Consider the following 15,337-nt stretch of genomic DNA (forward strand, 5'->3'; position numbering starts at 1 on the left):
TATCTCCACAACTTTTCCCACCAGTACACAAAATGCTTCACAATGAAGAAGGTGCACAACCCTAGGACAAGTTCTATGGATATCTTTCTAAAATGACAGCATTGTTAAAGCATACCACTGATCAAGGAAAAGGAGCCTTTGTACATAATGGGCAAATTGGTATCTTGTGGCCACTAAGCTCTGTAGCTTTCATTTCTCTTGGCACAAGTACCGATCAAAGCAATGTTGCATGATGTAATTTTTAAAGGAAACTGCAGTAACTAGTCCTAATAGCTTAAATCAGTACTTTCCAAAGTGAAAGGTAAGCTACTCAAAGATATTTCAAAGGGTAAGGTGAGAAAGTCAAGGGAGAGAAAGACCATGAAGTTAGATCTATAGTTTATTTTTAAGATGACAACATGGGTAGATTTTAATATGACTATTTCATTTGAGAATTGTTAGTGAGCTTTTCTATTCTTGCAGAATGAATTCTACTGAATTATGCAAATCTTATCTTTAGACAAGCAGACTATATATCCCATATTATAAAATGAAAAACACCTATTATTCAAAATAGCAAAAAACTAGAAACCTATGTGTCCAATAATTTGGGAAAGGCTTAACAAATCATTACCTAGAAACAGATTATAGAGAAATAAATGATGAATATGAAGACAAGTAACAAGATCTATAATATGAAGAGATACAGAAGAAAAAATGAATATACAAAACAGGCTGAATATATGAATATATAAGTAGCAAAAAAAATGTTAAGAAAAATGACAGTAGGCATATAAGCAAGTAAAAGGCCATTTAATTAATTTATTTAAAATGTAGGGGGTTTGAACACAAAGGATACCTAGCATCTTCATCCCTCAAACTCTACCCGTTTCTTTTTAAAGATGGCTAGTTTTAAAAGAAAATGGTGGTGGCAGCTCATCTAACCAATGCCTCTTCTAAAGTTCTGATGATTCTTAATTTATTTTTCCCAATAAATAACTTTATAGCCCAAGGCGACAAAGATAGAAAGTGGAAGGACTAGGATTCGAACTCAGATATCAATTTCCTCATCTGTAATGTACATATATAGAATAACAAAATTACCTATCTCACAAGAATGCTGTGAAGGCCAACAAGATAATTTATGTCAAGTGCCCTATGAACCCTCATGTAGCATATAATTAAATGTAATTATGAATACAGTAATAACTAAAAAGAACATAGATATGGGGGAGGGGGGGAGGCAGGTCATAGGAGAGGTAAAAAAATTCAATTAAGACAGATTAAGCAGGAATGTGGGAGTGGAATACCAAAAATGTGTCTATCTTTGTATGAGGAAGCTCCTTCATCAAGCCTAGGGTTTTAGAATAAAGCAAATAAATTCAGTCCAAAGCACTAAGATAAGAAATATCTATCATCAGCATTGAGAGTCCATTAATATCATAGTAGGCCAGAAAAGGAGAAAAGACCAGAGGATAGCCTTCTGACCCTAGAGAGAATTATAAGGGAAAGTTAAGTCTAAGAAACTTTTGCTAGAAAATAGATTGTCAAGTTCCAGATATATATCTAGTCTATATGGGTAATATTTGTAGACATACTCAAATACCTAGCAACCCTAACCTTGTTATTTGTACATAATGCTCCTTTAACCATGTGAAAATACTCTTCTAAACTAGAGTATGAGGAGGAAGGGGTAATACAAGTGTCAGAACTGAACACCAAAATATGATGTGGGTAGCAAAACAAGAGACAGTAAATTATAATAGATCTCTGAACTCAGGGAAACAAGAGTGTTAAGGAGGCTCACCCAAAGCTCCTAAATTGGAGCTTAGAAATAAGATTTAGAATAGAAGCAAAGCCTCTAGCCAAAAGATCAACTTGATCACTTCAAAAAAGGAAGAGAATTCTTAGTATTGCTAGGGACACACATGACCTCCAGTTATGATACACAGAATAGAGAGATAAAGGCAAAGATGACCAATTAGAAAAATTATTCTAATTGCCCAGGTATAAAGTGATAATCCCTTTGACTAGGTAAATAGGAATAAATAAAGGAGTTTTAAAAGAACTAATAAGAGTTGATGACTGGAAATAGAAAGAGAGAAGAATGAAAGATGGATCCATGGTTTCAAAATTCTTTGATAGAGGGAAAATGGTTAAATTATAATGAATTCACAGAAAGTAAACAAATATTTAGAATTGGAAGAAAACTTAGATATCAGTTAGTCTAATTCTCCATTTTGAAAAAAAAAAAAACCTGGCACCTAGAAAGATCAGATGACTTTCCCACAAATTAATGAATGATAGATTCAAGATTAGAACCTTTTGAAAGCAGAACTGCTACATGGAAATATAGAGCATTCCAACAACACAATTTTACAATGTATTCCTATAATGAAATATTACAAAGTATCAAACACTAATACAGTAAAGATCACAATTCTGCACATTGTTCAGTTATATCATCATCTGCATTATTCATCATCTTAGAGGAAAAGGATATCATAATTCATTGACCTCTAGTTAAACACCTCCATCCTTTTATTTTAAATAAGATCAAGAAATGAACTCTGAAGTTGTGACTTACCGTTGTCACTATAAACAGCCTCCTCCTACCCATACTTCTCATACTGGGGGGAGGGGGGGGGAGGGGGGGAGGGGGGATTAACCAAACCAAAAGGTAACCATAATAATGAAGACCAATCAAACATATTATTGGTATTATAAGCCTCTCCAAAAAAGAATTATCAAGTAGATGATATCTTGGTTAATATACTTATCTAGTCATTTCAAACTGTATCACATTATTGAATTAGAGGGGAAAGGGAGAGCCATTTGCTTTTAATTCAACAATATTTATCAAGCACCTACACTATAGGACACATCAATCACTGTGCTAATCACTGTAGGAAACAAAAATAGAAGAAAATTCAAAATGAAGTAGATACAAAAAATACTGATTTTAAAAGTCAACTCTAAGATTCTATAAATGGTTTATATTTAATCAAATGGTTGCAAAAAAAATTTAAATTATAGTAGAAGACTACTATAATAACACATGAATGTTCTATAACATTTGCCATCCCTCAGGATTTTTGATTTAGAATTTGATGGCTAGATATACTTCTCTCTAGGCAAAAATGTAGTTTGCTTCAATATAAGGATATATGTTAATACACTGGAAATACTAAAGAAGTGAACAAAAAGGTCACTGACTTTCACAAGTTTCAAACCCAGTTTGAGAAGCTAAAACAGTTGGCACCAATGTCCTGCTATACAAATGGAATGTAAATCTGACCTGCACAATAAGGATATAAAGCTGCAAGAGACATGTATGGTATTAGAGCTTGAAGGGATCATTTTTTCAAGGACTAAGTCCCAAATGTATAATCAGAAGTAAATATAATTAAAATGGAATTGTGGCTCTAAAAGGAAAAAAATATACCCCTAGCATACTCTTGAAAAGGGCAATTTTGCTTTATGGAAGCCATTATAATGTAGATTGCACTAATTTCCAAATTTTAAAATATGCAACATTTTAAAAGTTTCTGAAATCCATTTATTCAATAGGGAATATGTGGAAGTTTGTGTTATACAAAACAGTTCAAGCTGAGCTGGGGCCAAGGAGGGTAGGTGGGGTTAAAAATTTCCAAATAGAAATTTTTCTTTCAGGTTACAAGAAGAACACAGAGTCCTGATTCTAAATTTTTTCTTGTAAAACACTAAATGATACATGTACAGGATACTTTTAAGACAAGGGAAAAGAAAGAAATCCAGTGACAAAAGAGTTTATCTTTTGTAGGAAGTACACAAAAACTTTCCACAGAGAAGCCACACTTCCACAAGATGATTAGATTAGGGAGACCTGCAATGAAGAAAATACATTTCAATAGATGGTTTGAAGGCTTATACTAATTTTCCATTGAAATTAATACTTGTAAAATAAAAACACTTTCTCTCTATTAACAAAAAGTTACAAGAAAAAAATGTATCAAGAATCAAGATTTGTGATTAAAACAAAATACTATTCAAAAAGATATTTTTTGCCCACATTAAAAAAAAATAAAGCAAAACTGGCTTCTAAACTTAATAAATGAAAATGCTACTAGATGAAGGCAGTTGAAATAAGCCAAAATTAGTGCTTATTTTTGGACAAAATCATAATGAAATGAATTTCATTCTCACTACAATTTTTAAAAGTCTTAATCACCAGAGGCTAGGCAACTGAAATGGACATAAGAATCATATAAATGTCAGAATAGTATGCAAAACTCATTAATGTTTTCAAAAATTCACTTAGAGATAGAAACAGGTCCAAATAGATGCCTGCCTAAATGTACTGCAATTACGTTACAATTATTTTCCAAATACACAGATATGCTCTGTCTTTTCTCAGCTCATTACTGACTCAAACAATTTGCCCTTCTGGGATCAATTGTTTGCTAATAAATAATTGTTTACAGTCACAAAATGATGTTATGAGGTTCTTATTAGTTTTCCTTCTGCACCCTAATAAGATTGAAAACTAGCTGATTCCCAAGAGTCTAACCTTAACCTCGCTTTGTTTAAAAGCCCAGGAAATGATGAACCATCTGCTTCAGAAAATAATGGAGAGCCAAGAGGAAATATTGTTTAATTGTAGATTAACCTCTTCATGAGGCAGAGTGAAGCAGCCTTCAGAATTAGCAACTATACGAAGTAAGGAAAACAAATAGCACAGGAATGGCTATCCCTTTATTATTTAATGTCTATTAAAAAAATTGTGAAAAAGTTTCTTATATGCTTACATTTATGTTCAAACAGTGCCACAATATTCAAATTTGGTAGTGTACAAAATCCAAACATGAGTATAATCAAAAGCACAGCCACTCCAACTATGCTCTTCAAAATAACTTCACTGTAGGCAAGTAATTTCATGACATTTAGGTAGTAAACAGAAAAAGCTTTTTTTTTTCATTTAAAATTTTTGTGATTTTAAGTACATATTCCCTCCTTATTTAAGGTAATGAAGTATTTTGCCATTTATAAAGTCAAATTGTTATACATGTGATTCCCTACAAATTGAAAAAGGGAAATAACTTTATGCAATCAGAATGGACATCTACAACAAAAGAATTAGACCAGGGTTTTATTATACAGGAATCCAGTAAGCCTCAAAATTTTATTTGCTTCTAAAGCATGCCCAATAAAACATAAAGAGTGCTTATTTTGCCACTTGCTAGCACAAATTTTAACTGATGAGGGTGACAAAACTAAGTTTAAGTGTATAAAATTACTAGAAATCAAACTACAAAATTAACTTCAACAAGTTAATCTCTGGAGCAACTATGTCAGGCCTCCATTTTGGGTGCTGTGGGAAATATAAAGATGCATCATCATACTAAACTATGTTTCACATATCTAAGCTTAACACTACATATTTAATTAAGTGTTAAAAGTCTCCAAATGAAAAGCTTTTCACTTCTGACATATATGGACTTTCTTGAAGTCAACATGTAAGGGTCAAGACATCTTTTATCAGATTTTCAAAACTAGGGAAATTAAGTATTCCACACAAAAAGGTAAATAATCGTTTTTTGCCAATTTAATTTCTGTAAATATTATAGTGAAATAATCTCTAGAGGACAGATTTAACACTTAACATTCTTACGTTTCTTAAATAGAACTTGCTTAACTAAATTATTCTTGAATTCCTCAACTTAATTTTGAAGCAATGAGCTAGTAATAACTCCAGAGATTCAAATAATGGTGCCTTTTCAAGAAGAATAAGAGTTTGACATTCTTCTCTACAAAACAACTAGGCACAATTTTATCCATCATACGTCTATCAACCTACGGATATTGAAAGCTTGGGAAAACAAGATAAAATCAAATCCAACCCTACAGTCAGCTGTACTATCTATCAGGCATCAACAATGCTATTCATGAATTTGGAAAAATTAATAAATTCTAGGATGAATGCAAGAAAAGGCTCAAATACAGGTGAAGCATACTCACTTGGGCTTTGTTTCTGCATCTGTCACTTGGCGAATGAAGATACCATCTTCAGGATGTTCGGTGTCATCCATTTCATACATATATGATGATGCTATTGCAAGTGTGGTCCCATCATTACTGAAGGCAAGTGATGCTATGCTAGTGGGATACCGATGGAATTGACACAATCGTTTCTTGTTGAATGGATCCCAAATATTAACAAATCCATCAGATCCACCTGTAGCAATTTCAATATAAATTCAGTATTTCTGATTATCAGCTACAGAAACCCAATATGATTAATATAGTTATTGAATAAAAGTTAATTAATAAAGAAATCATTCCTGTCACTGCTTTTCTCTTCTTGAAATGCCTTTAATAATATAAAAAACAAAGAAATTAAATTTAAATATTAAAACTCAATATTATTTAATAATCAATCTTTTCCATTTTTACAAACATTTATTTTTTAAGATAATATTGGCAGTACAACAAACTACATTTTACTAAGTAATTTACCTGTAGCAAATGTATTGTGAATGTTGTGAAAGGAAATGGCATTGACAGGATAAATTTGCTCTATATTATTTTCCTTCAGTCTATGGCATTTGAATGCATATTTCTTCTTCTGTACTTCAGGACTTGGGTCCAAATATTCAACTGCCACTCGGCCTTCAATAGAGCTTAACACATAACCCTGCCAATAGGAATAGAAAGAGAATACATCTATAAATCAGTTAGTTTACTTAGCATTATTTTCTGACTCCAACACAAACAAAAGGTGGCTGATGGAATGCAGAGAAAGACTGGAGATTCAGTTAGTCTAATTCCTTAAGTTAAATTATGAATTCTTTCTGTTCAAAGAAAACTTGGGTTTCTACATCATATCTGAGTTATCATCACAGTGTCTTTTTATATAGTATATGTTCAACAAATGTGTTGATTTACCAGGCAAATTTAAGTTCTGATTAAGTGCATCAGTGCTAATTCTTTGTGATACTTGGAAAGGCCAAATAGATTGATACAAAAAGAATGAAATCTGACAGAGGAATTTTTTTCTAGCTCAATGCTTCACTTGTGAGGAAAAGACATTGATATTACCAGTATCAATTAAGGGAAGAATCTTCTCTTTCAGTAGTGATAACATATTAATGCCCACAACAAACAGAAAATAATTTTTGGAAGTAAAGCAAATTTCCCCAGTGATCATTGTAAACCAGTGTGGGAGCACAAAGTAGGCTTTCTAAATGACACATAGTAGGTGTTAATAAATGCTGGTTTCCCTCTTTCCCATTCACTTTTCCTTAATCAGAAATCTTGCTTTGTATACAATCAATGAAAAATTCCACATATGGCATATTGAAGCTTTTTGTTTAAAACTTTTAAAAGCTGGTACCATTATCCAAAAAATTTTCTCTCTAGTTCCTTTAGAAATTGTAATAGCAAGAAATGTGAAAATATTAAAGAAAAAGGAAATGTTGAAATGATCTTTTAAAATATAGTTGTCTTTCAATCTAAATTAAATATTATGTTCCTGAAAAATTTAACATAAAAAGTAATTTACTGGATCTATTTTCCTATTAATTGCCATTCAAAAACTGGAGATAAACTCCCAAAGAAAAACCCTGGGCTAAAGATATAACAAAATACACATTTTTGGTAAATTAAACATGTAAAAAAATCAAAAAGAAAAAATGAGTATTTTCTAAAAGGCAAAAACTACTTGAAGGAACACAATGTATTCCAACAGTAATGAACTCCAGGTTCCATCACCAAAAAAGTACTTATGGAAGAGTGGCTAAAAAAATCTACTCAAAGACTGAAGGTTTATACTTGCTTTTCTTAGAAAGTTTCTTTTTAGACCAGTAAGTGGAACACATCTAACTGCAAAAAAGTTAATCACATTACCAATTCCTCTTAAAGCATTATGGATATGGTTGACATAAATGTAGTCTTAAAGCTTTAGATTCTTTAAAGTTCCAGACTTCGTGAATTAAATAACAGTGAAAGGAGAGTTTTGTCCATCTCGTTATCTAACAAATTTGTTTTTGATCAAAAACTTCTGAAGACTGTTCAGGAAAAGTATTCAAGGCAGTTTTACTGCATTGTATTCTAAGATGGAATGAGAAAGAGTACAAAATTCCAACAAATTAAAATTCCATGTTTCAATCTGTGTTCTGGATCATAAAATCTAATAGAACTGAATAACCGAGCTAAAGCGCAAATGTTGTAAAAATTTGACTATTAGGTATACTGAAGTTTTAAGTCTTTAAGCAATATATTTACTTTAAAATGTTATTTTAAAAATCAGAGGGGAACTCACTTATTTTCAATATTTATATTTAATGATGTTTAAAATATCAGTACCTGCTTGTTTGGAAATGCCCGTATGCAACGAGTCTGATATTTCAGACTAGACTCTCTTCTCTGCTGCACATAGCCCATATTCCTCAAGTCCCATACCAACACTCTGCGGCCAGCTGTCCCCACAATTAATCTGTCTCCAGACACAGAGAGCGTGTAAACCTTTTAAAAGGAGATCAAAAATTATACAAAGACTGCTAATTTGTACATGACATTTTTATCCCAGTTAAACATATTTAATCAATTAAAAATCTGTTGACCAGGAACCAAATTTTAAAAGGGTTGAGACAAAGTACTTTCAGTAAACTCTGAAACATATAAGAACAGCAGTTTTTGGCTCCTGAAGGCCAAGTAATTCTCATAAAGTAACACACCTTCACTGTAGTAATCTTCTAAAAGGACTATAATATGCTTCAGTCAGCCAATTATCATTTACTAAAACCAAATCACTTAAATTTAAAACTAATTCTTCTAACCCTGTTCTTTTAAAGTTCTTCATGTTATTCTACATGTAAAAATACAGAAAACTATATAAGCTAATATCCCAGGAAAGTTTTTTTTTAAAAAACCAACTAAAGTTCTATTAATTCAGGCTTATAAGTTTGACTTTTTAAAAAAGAAATCCTAATAGTTTTTCTATGAACTGTTCTTTAGATCTAAAACTTTCTTTCACCAATTGCTAAAAATTTGGATTTCCCAAGCAATCCCAAATTAAGTAAGATGGTTTTGTATGGGTTTTCTTTCCTAGAAGCAAATAAAATATTACTTGAAAGTCAAACATCATATGGAATTAAACAATTCTGGGGGGAAAATGAAGTATTTTCTAAATACAGAATTAAGTCACTTAGCTGTACTTTCCAAAAATTCAGTTCACAAGCCAATACAGGTTTAATATAACAACTGAACTTTAAAATTTTAAGCAAAAACCAAAAAAATCATGGAAATTTCTGAATACTGCATGTTTAAAACTTCTTGGTAAAACAATTCTCCAACATATTAACCACATGATCCAAGTTTGTTCAACAATTCAGTGGGTCCCTTAAAATAGAATCTTAAATTTGTACATTGATCACATTAGTTGAGGCAGTTATATGACTTAAAAAATGAAAATTAAACAGTTGGATTATGAGGTTTTTATATTCTCCAGGTAAGCAAAATTTACCATGGACTATCATCAATAGAGAATTAAAACGAAAACACTGTTAACAGAAAAATCCAATAAGTCCTGTGAAATATCAAAGTTTATGAATCCAGAATCCAGTCAGAGCTCAATTTATAATGGTACAATTGCATCAGGAATCTTATCTTAAATCTTTACTATACAGGTGACACATACGTTTCTAACTGTGTTTCCTATCCCCAATGATCATAAATCAAGGGAAACCACTGTCATACTACTGAAAAGGTATATACATTTATCAAAGAAAGTATTAAAAAAAAAGTGACATAATGAACCCTGCTGAACCAATAAGCAGCTTGATTCAGTGTGGCTGTCCATTATATGATATTCTGTCAGCAATTTATCACAGCTCTTAACATGCTACATACAACTATAAATCAAAACTAGAAACAATGCAATTATTTTATTCTGAACAAAGGTCTTGCCAGAAGTAGATTCGACAGCAATGTGCCAAAAATAATGGCTCTTTGGATACAATATAGTATATAATGATGCCCAACATGGTCTGAATAGTATATTTACACTAAGGAAATAAGATTCAATGCAAGAATACATTTAAACTGCTAAAAAACAGTCTGTCTTTAAAATTAACTACCAACTGATAGTCTAACAAGGATGTTAAGAGAATGTTCAATTATGTTCTTTCATCAGGTTTCACTTCCTGATCAAGGGGTTAAAATTAGGCACAAAGTTTTGATTTTAAAGAAGTCTCACACTTCAGTTTCCTAAGTATACCTTTTACTATTACAAAAGAACAAGGAATAGTAGTACGCCTTTATCACTCACTAAATTTGAAACAATAGCCCATTTTACCCTTTTAACAGTCAACTCAAATGAAACCTCAGGTCATGAAACATCACTCATTTTCCTTTATCTCATTTTATGCTTTGGGCATGTCGAACACAATTTAGGACAATTGACAGTCTTTGCTAAATGGCTTCTACTCAAATGGCAGCATGTTGCATCTCTGTCCTGAGCTGCAGTATGAACAGCACAGGGAAGTATGTTTAAGTCAAGTTTTTTTAAAGCACACAATTAAAGACAAAGGATAAAAATTCCCACTGTTAATTTAAAATTTTGCTCAATTACATTTTTAAAAGACATAGCACACTAAACCTCTAAATATAATCATTTTCAATAAATACATATCAATTCAACCTACTTAAATAATATGAAAATAAAATACCTACCTTTTCTGGCTGAGAAAAGGTTCCTGCATTACAAGGAGTTCTGGGATCCCATAATTTAACTGTTTGATCCCAACTTCCAGTAACCATAACATTCACTTCTGGACAATATTCAACACAACGAATAGGTGCATCATGGGTTCCAACAAGGTTTTCTTTAAAAAAAAAAAAGGGGGGGGGATCTAGCTTTATTGCCTCCACTAAATAGATTCCTCTTAAGAACAATGAAATGAGTTCTTCTTACAGCCCTCAATAAATCAGGTACAAGAACCACTCTACAGAAATCTCTACGACCCAGACCAGTCCAGAAGTAACTCCCTCTTTCCTTCCCTCCCTCTATACTCCTATAGCACTTAACTTGCATTTCTGGTGCCATATAGCTAGGCTACATGGCAGTACAGGCTATCTAGAAGATCACAAATGCCATGAAAGGGCTATCTTTATATCTTTTAGTAGACACATCTGCCAAATACGGTCCTCAATAAGTATTTGTTGGTTAAATGAATTTGGACTGCTGAGTCCCAAATACTAAACTAATACTTATTTTTCAAAATTGTTTTCCACCTAAATTGTTTGTGATTACTAGTTTTGAAATTTTTATTTTTCTTTAATATCTAGAAGGGTCATCAATAACTTTTTCAAAACAGCTAAACTTTCCACTTGCAAGCTTTGAAATACATCAAGAGTAATTTGGGGGAACAGAAAAGCTGCTCCCAGTTCCTGATCCTAAATGAACTTAAGCTTCTTTCCTACTCCCAAAAAATTCCATTCTGCCATAGACTGAAATTTTGTTTTCAAGTGTAAAATTAGACTTGTCTAAATTAGTCTATATGGCCATATGGCAGGATACATTTAATCTAAAACTATATATGAAATGCTATAAAAAAAGACTTGTAGAAAGCATATACTCATATTTACTTTGTCAAAATATTGTCTATTCTCCTCTGCCTTTTTTACCTATTCCCAGTATCTTCTTTAAAGCACCCAAAAATTCTTTCCTATCTAATTTTAAGTATATGTGTGTGTGTGTTTATAGATGTACACATTTGTATAAACATCCACCACAAAAAGCACTTTCAGAAGCATCTAACTAAAGAAAGAGCTTTGGGACACTTGCCAAGCTCTGCCACTAACACACTGCAAAAATTTAGAATGGATATTTCCTAATATAGGCCTCAAATTGTTTTTCTAATAACAGAAGCTTGTATCTAATACTTTTAAGATTTGCAAATCAATTTACATATAGTATCTCATTTGATCTTCAAAACAACCCCAAAAGGTAGCTGCTATTGTTATCCTCATTTTACAGATGAGGAAACTGAGGATGAGGTTTTGTGATTCCTCAAACTGCTAGAGTTTGAAGCAGGATATAAACACAGGTCATCCTGACTCCAAGACCAGAGCTCTGTCCACAGCACCACCCAGCTTCCTAGAATAAAAGATTATTTGTTATTCACTTAAAAAATAAAAATTAGTGCATTATTCATTCAATGACTCAAATATAACTGGACTTCTGTTAGCCTTCTATAAAGCTCTAAGTATCATGAATAGGGAAAGAAAGTAATATTTTAATTTCAAGAATCTCAAATCTTTTTTTCTTTAGTTGGAATTAATGAAAAGAAAGTTGAATTAGCAAAGTCCTTCAAAATTCTAACAGGATGAAAGGCAATAAAAATGGTTTGAACCCATTTAACTACAGAGTCAAAGTCAAATAAATACCTGGCAGCAAGTCACTTAACACTGAGGATGACCCTTGAATTTTATTATTAAAGAAAAGCAGAAGAGAGTCAATAATTTATAAGACATTTGTACTTTTGAAAAATAATAATTTTAATTATAGCTATTCTAATTCTTACAATTACATGTTATTTAGAATGCTAGCTTAAAATGCTAGCTTGCTATGATAAAGAAACATCTGCATCCTAAAAAGCTTACAAAATGAGAAATTTTGCGTGCTTACCTTGATCAGTATTCAAATCATGCATTTTCAACTGATGATCCAATCCCCCACTCCAAGCATGTGTCGGATCCTGAAAAAATGTTTTTGGTCAAGTTTGAAATGTATAATACTTCCAACAAGTTTTAAGATCTATAAACCTTAAGGTCTATAAGACCTACATACTTTAGGACCAACCATGTTGATAAGCTAAAGTTTGTCCAATTTACTATATTTTAGAAGGTAGCAAAGCAAACAAATGGAAAAGTCATATGGACAACTATAAAACAAGGTAGTTTTATTTACAAATATCTGAGAACACAATAGACAAATACTTTCTAAGTATTACTTTCAACCAAGGTTTCTTATTGTGGGATCTCTAAACCTGGTTTGGGTTTTTTAAAAGTATTTTGATAATTGTATATTTTTAGATGATTTATATAATCGGTTTGATATAATTATAATGCTGTAATTGATTTTGTTTATAATCCTATGTATTTTACTTCATTTGTTAAAAACAAATAAAAGTTTCTTATTGTAAGTTCTATAAACTTTTAAAATATTTTGATAACTGTGATTTAATATAATTTATTTCATTTATAAGCCTAAGTATTTTACTTCATGTGTTACAAAAAAAGTTTTTTAAGTATACCTTTGGGGCTGTCAAAGGAGTTCATGACCAAAAAAACAAACAAACAAAAAAAAACTTGTTCTAAAAACAAAGCCAAGTCTGTTTTGTTTGTTTTTCTGATTGCCTCCCTATGCCTTTTACAAGAATCCAAAGGCATTAGGTGACTCTTAAACAGTAATATATATCGGGATAAAGGTGGTCAATCCCTCCCAAGTCTACAAAGACACCTCTGAAATTAAGTCAACTACTCCAAAGACACCCAAAATATTTTCACCGTGATAGGGAGGTTAGAAGTTGTACCCTAAAACTATTTCTTTATCTAGAGACCTACATAGAAAGCACAGTCGAGGACTGCGCCAGTGTGTTGGTATTTGAGGCGCATGGTGTTGGCAGGGACATCATAGAGCCGGACGGAGGTGTCCCAGGATGAGACCAGCAGGAACTGGGATGTGTTTGGGCTGAATTTCACCGAGGAGATGCCATCTTCAGGAGGTTGGTTCAACTTGAATTCATTGGACCCAGTCATCTGCAGAAACAGATACTGGAAGGTCAAGTGGAGTCCCAGCCAATGGGGAGGGTGGGGCGGGGTGAGGGTTCGGAGCCCACTACGAACCCGAAGGAAAGGAAATAGGGGTTGGGGGACCGGGAGAGTAATGGTTGGGGGGTGGAGCGGAGACTTCAGTCGGCGGGGCTACAGCGCCTGCGCAAGGCTTAATTCAGGAGCGCCTCCACACTCTCCAGCTTTACACGCGCGCACACACACGCACCCCTCCTACTCTACAATACGCGCGCGTGCACATATACAAACACACATACACAAACGCGCGCGCGTCCCTAGTGCTGCCCCTCACCCAAACCCACAGGAGCCGTCCCAAACTCTCCGGCTAGCACCTAGCTCGCGCCCCTCCCGCCTCATCCCACAACATCCTATCCCAGGCTCTCGCCCTAGTCTTCTCGTCTCCTGGTTCACTCACAGAGGCGGAAAACGGTGGGAAACCAAGCGGTTCCCCTTGGTTCGGCCAGCTTCAAGCCCCGAGTCTCAAAAAAAAAAAAACAAACCCTAATCGCAGCCCCTCGGCGACGCGTAGCACCTTCTCCCTTCCCCGGATTACCTTGTAGTCCGCTCGCAGACTACTGTCCGTTGCTCCTTGCCGCCTTCTCCCTCAGTGCTCTCTTTAAGGAACAGATCCCAGAACACCCATCTGATTGGGCGGTTTCAAATGCCAACGCCTAGTTCCAAGCCGCCAATTGGTCCAAGAGGTGGTTTCATGGACTGGGCCAACAACATCCTGTTCCGGGTCAAGAGGAAATACAATATCCTCGAGTCCCGTGGTTTTATAGTCACAAGAATTGAGGAAGCGGGCTCCCAACCACTGCCTTCTATGATATTGAAACTACAATTCCCATAATTCAACAGGCTGCGTTGTAGCCCAAACGCACGCGCTCCAGCCCTGGGCGTGTTACATAGTGAGAAAGCTTGGCTTTGAGTGGAAAAGGGAACTTCTTTTGTCTAAGGAGCTAAAAGAGAAAGTGTGGAAATTGCTGTAGCTTTCCCTTTTCCTTTGCTAATATCCAGAAAACTACACCTACCTTCTTAATTCTACCTCAATGCCATTTCCTTGATTCTCTCTCTCCTCCATATATTAGTAACATTTCTCTTGGTTCATCCTCTACTCATGGCATGGATTCCTTGTGCTGTTTTGTCAGTCATATTATACTCGTTAACTGTGGGTAAACACCCCACTCCTGCAAGGCCCTGTATGAAGCTTTCTTCCCTTTCTAAACTCTCCAACACAGTTCCAAGTAACCTCGTTAATCCGTATTAATTTAAATTCCTCTTCCTAGATTTATATATCCTGACCCAGGCTTTCCCTTGAGCTTTTCCCACACATCTTCATCTGCCTATTGTCAACTTAGAAAAGCACAGAACCAGTAAAATGATGAGAAAAACCAAATCTTTACTCAGGATAAGAGACAAGTTGGTAATATTCCGCTACCACTTAGAGTCAAGCTTTTAAAACCACACAGAGCCAAAGCTCTGGGACTCTGGGAACAGTGTCTCTGGGAGAATGATAATTTCTTCA

General features: G+C 33.9%; 1 protein-coding gene across 7 annotated transcripts in view; it reads right to left on the bottom strand.

Moving 5' to 3' along the window:
* Positions 1-14,564, bottom strand: part of BUB3 (BUB3 mitotic checkpoint protein) — an 86,554-nt gene extending 71,990 nt beyond the window's left edge. The window contains exons 1-8 of one of the 7 annotated variants that reach the window (XM_056802861.1): positions 14,366-14,522; positions 13,585-13,779; positions 12,647-12,716; positions 10,690-10,841; positions 8,323-8,481; positions 6,475-6,652; positions 5,977-6,193; positions 3,516-3,844 (exon numbers count right to left, since the gene is read on the bottom strand). In XM_056802861.1, the coding sequence (XP_056658839.1) occupies positions 3,835-3,844; positions 5,977-6,193; positions 6,475-6,652; positions 8,323-8,481; positions 10,690-10,841; positions 12,647-12,716; positions 13,585-13,779 (981 nt within the window). In that variant the 5' untranslated portion in view covers positions 14,366-14,522 and the 3' untranslated portion in view covers positions 3,516-3,834. Of the gene's footprint in view, positions 1-3,515; positions 3,845-5,972; positions 6,194-6,474; positions 6,653-8,322; positions 8,482-10,689; positions 10,842-12,646; positions 12,717-13,584; positions 13,780-14,227 lie in introns of those variants that run through there. The other 6 variants (XM_056802864.1, XM_056802839.1, XM_056802850.1 and 3 more) reach the window with 6 other exon arrangements.
* Positions 14,565-15,337: the final 773 nt, after the last annotated feature.

Source organism: Monodelphis domestica, chromosome 1 (genome assembly GCF_027887165.1).
Source record: "Monodelphis domestica isolate mMonDom1 chromosome 1, mMonDom1.pri, whole genome shotgun sequence".
NCBI lineage: Eukaryota > Metazoa > Chordata > Mammalia > Didelphimorphia > Didelphidae > Monodelphis > Monodelphis domestica.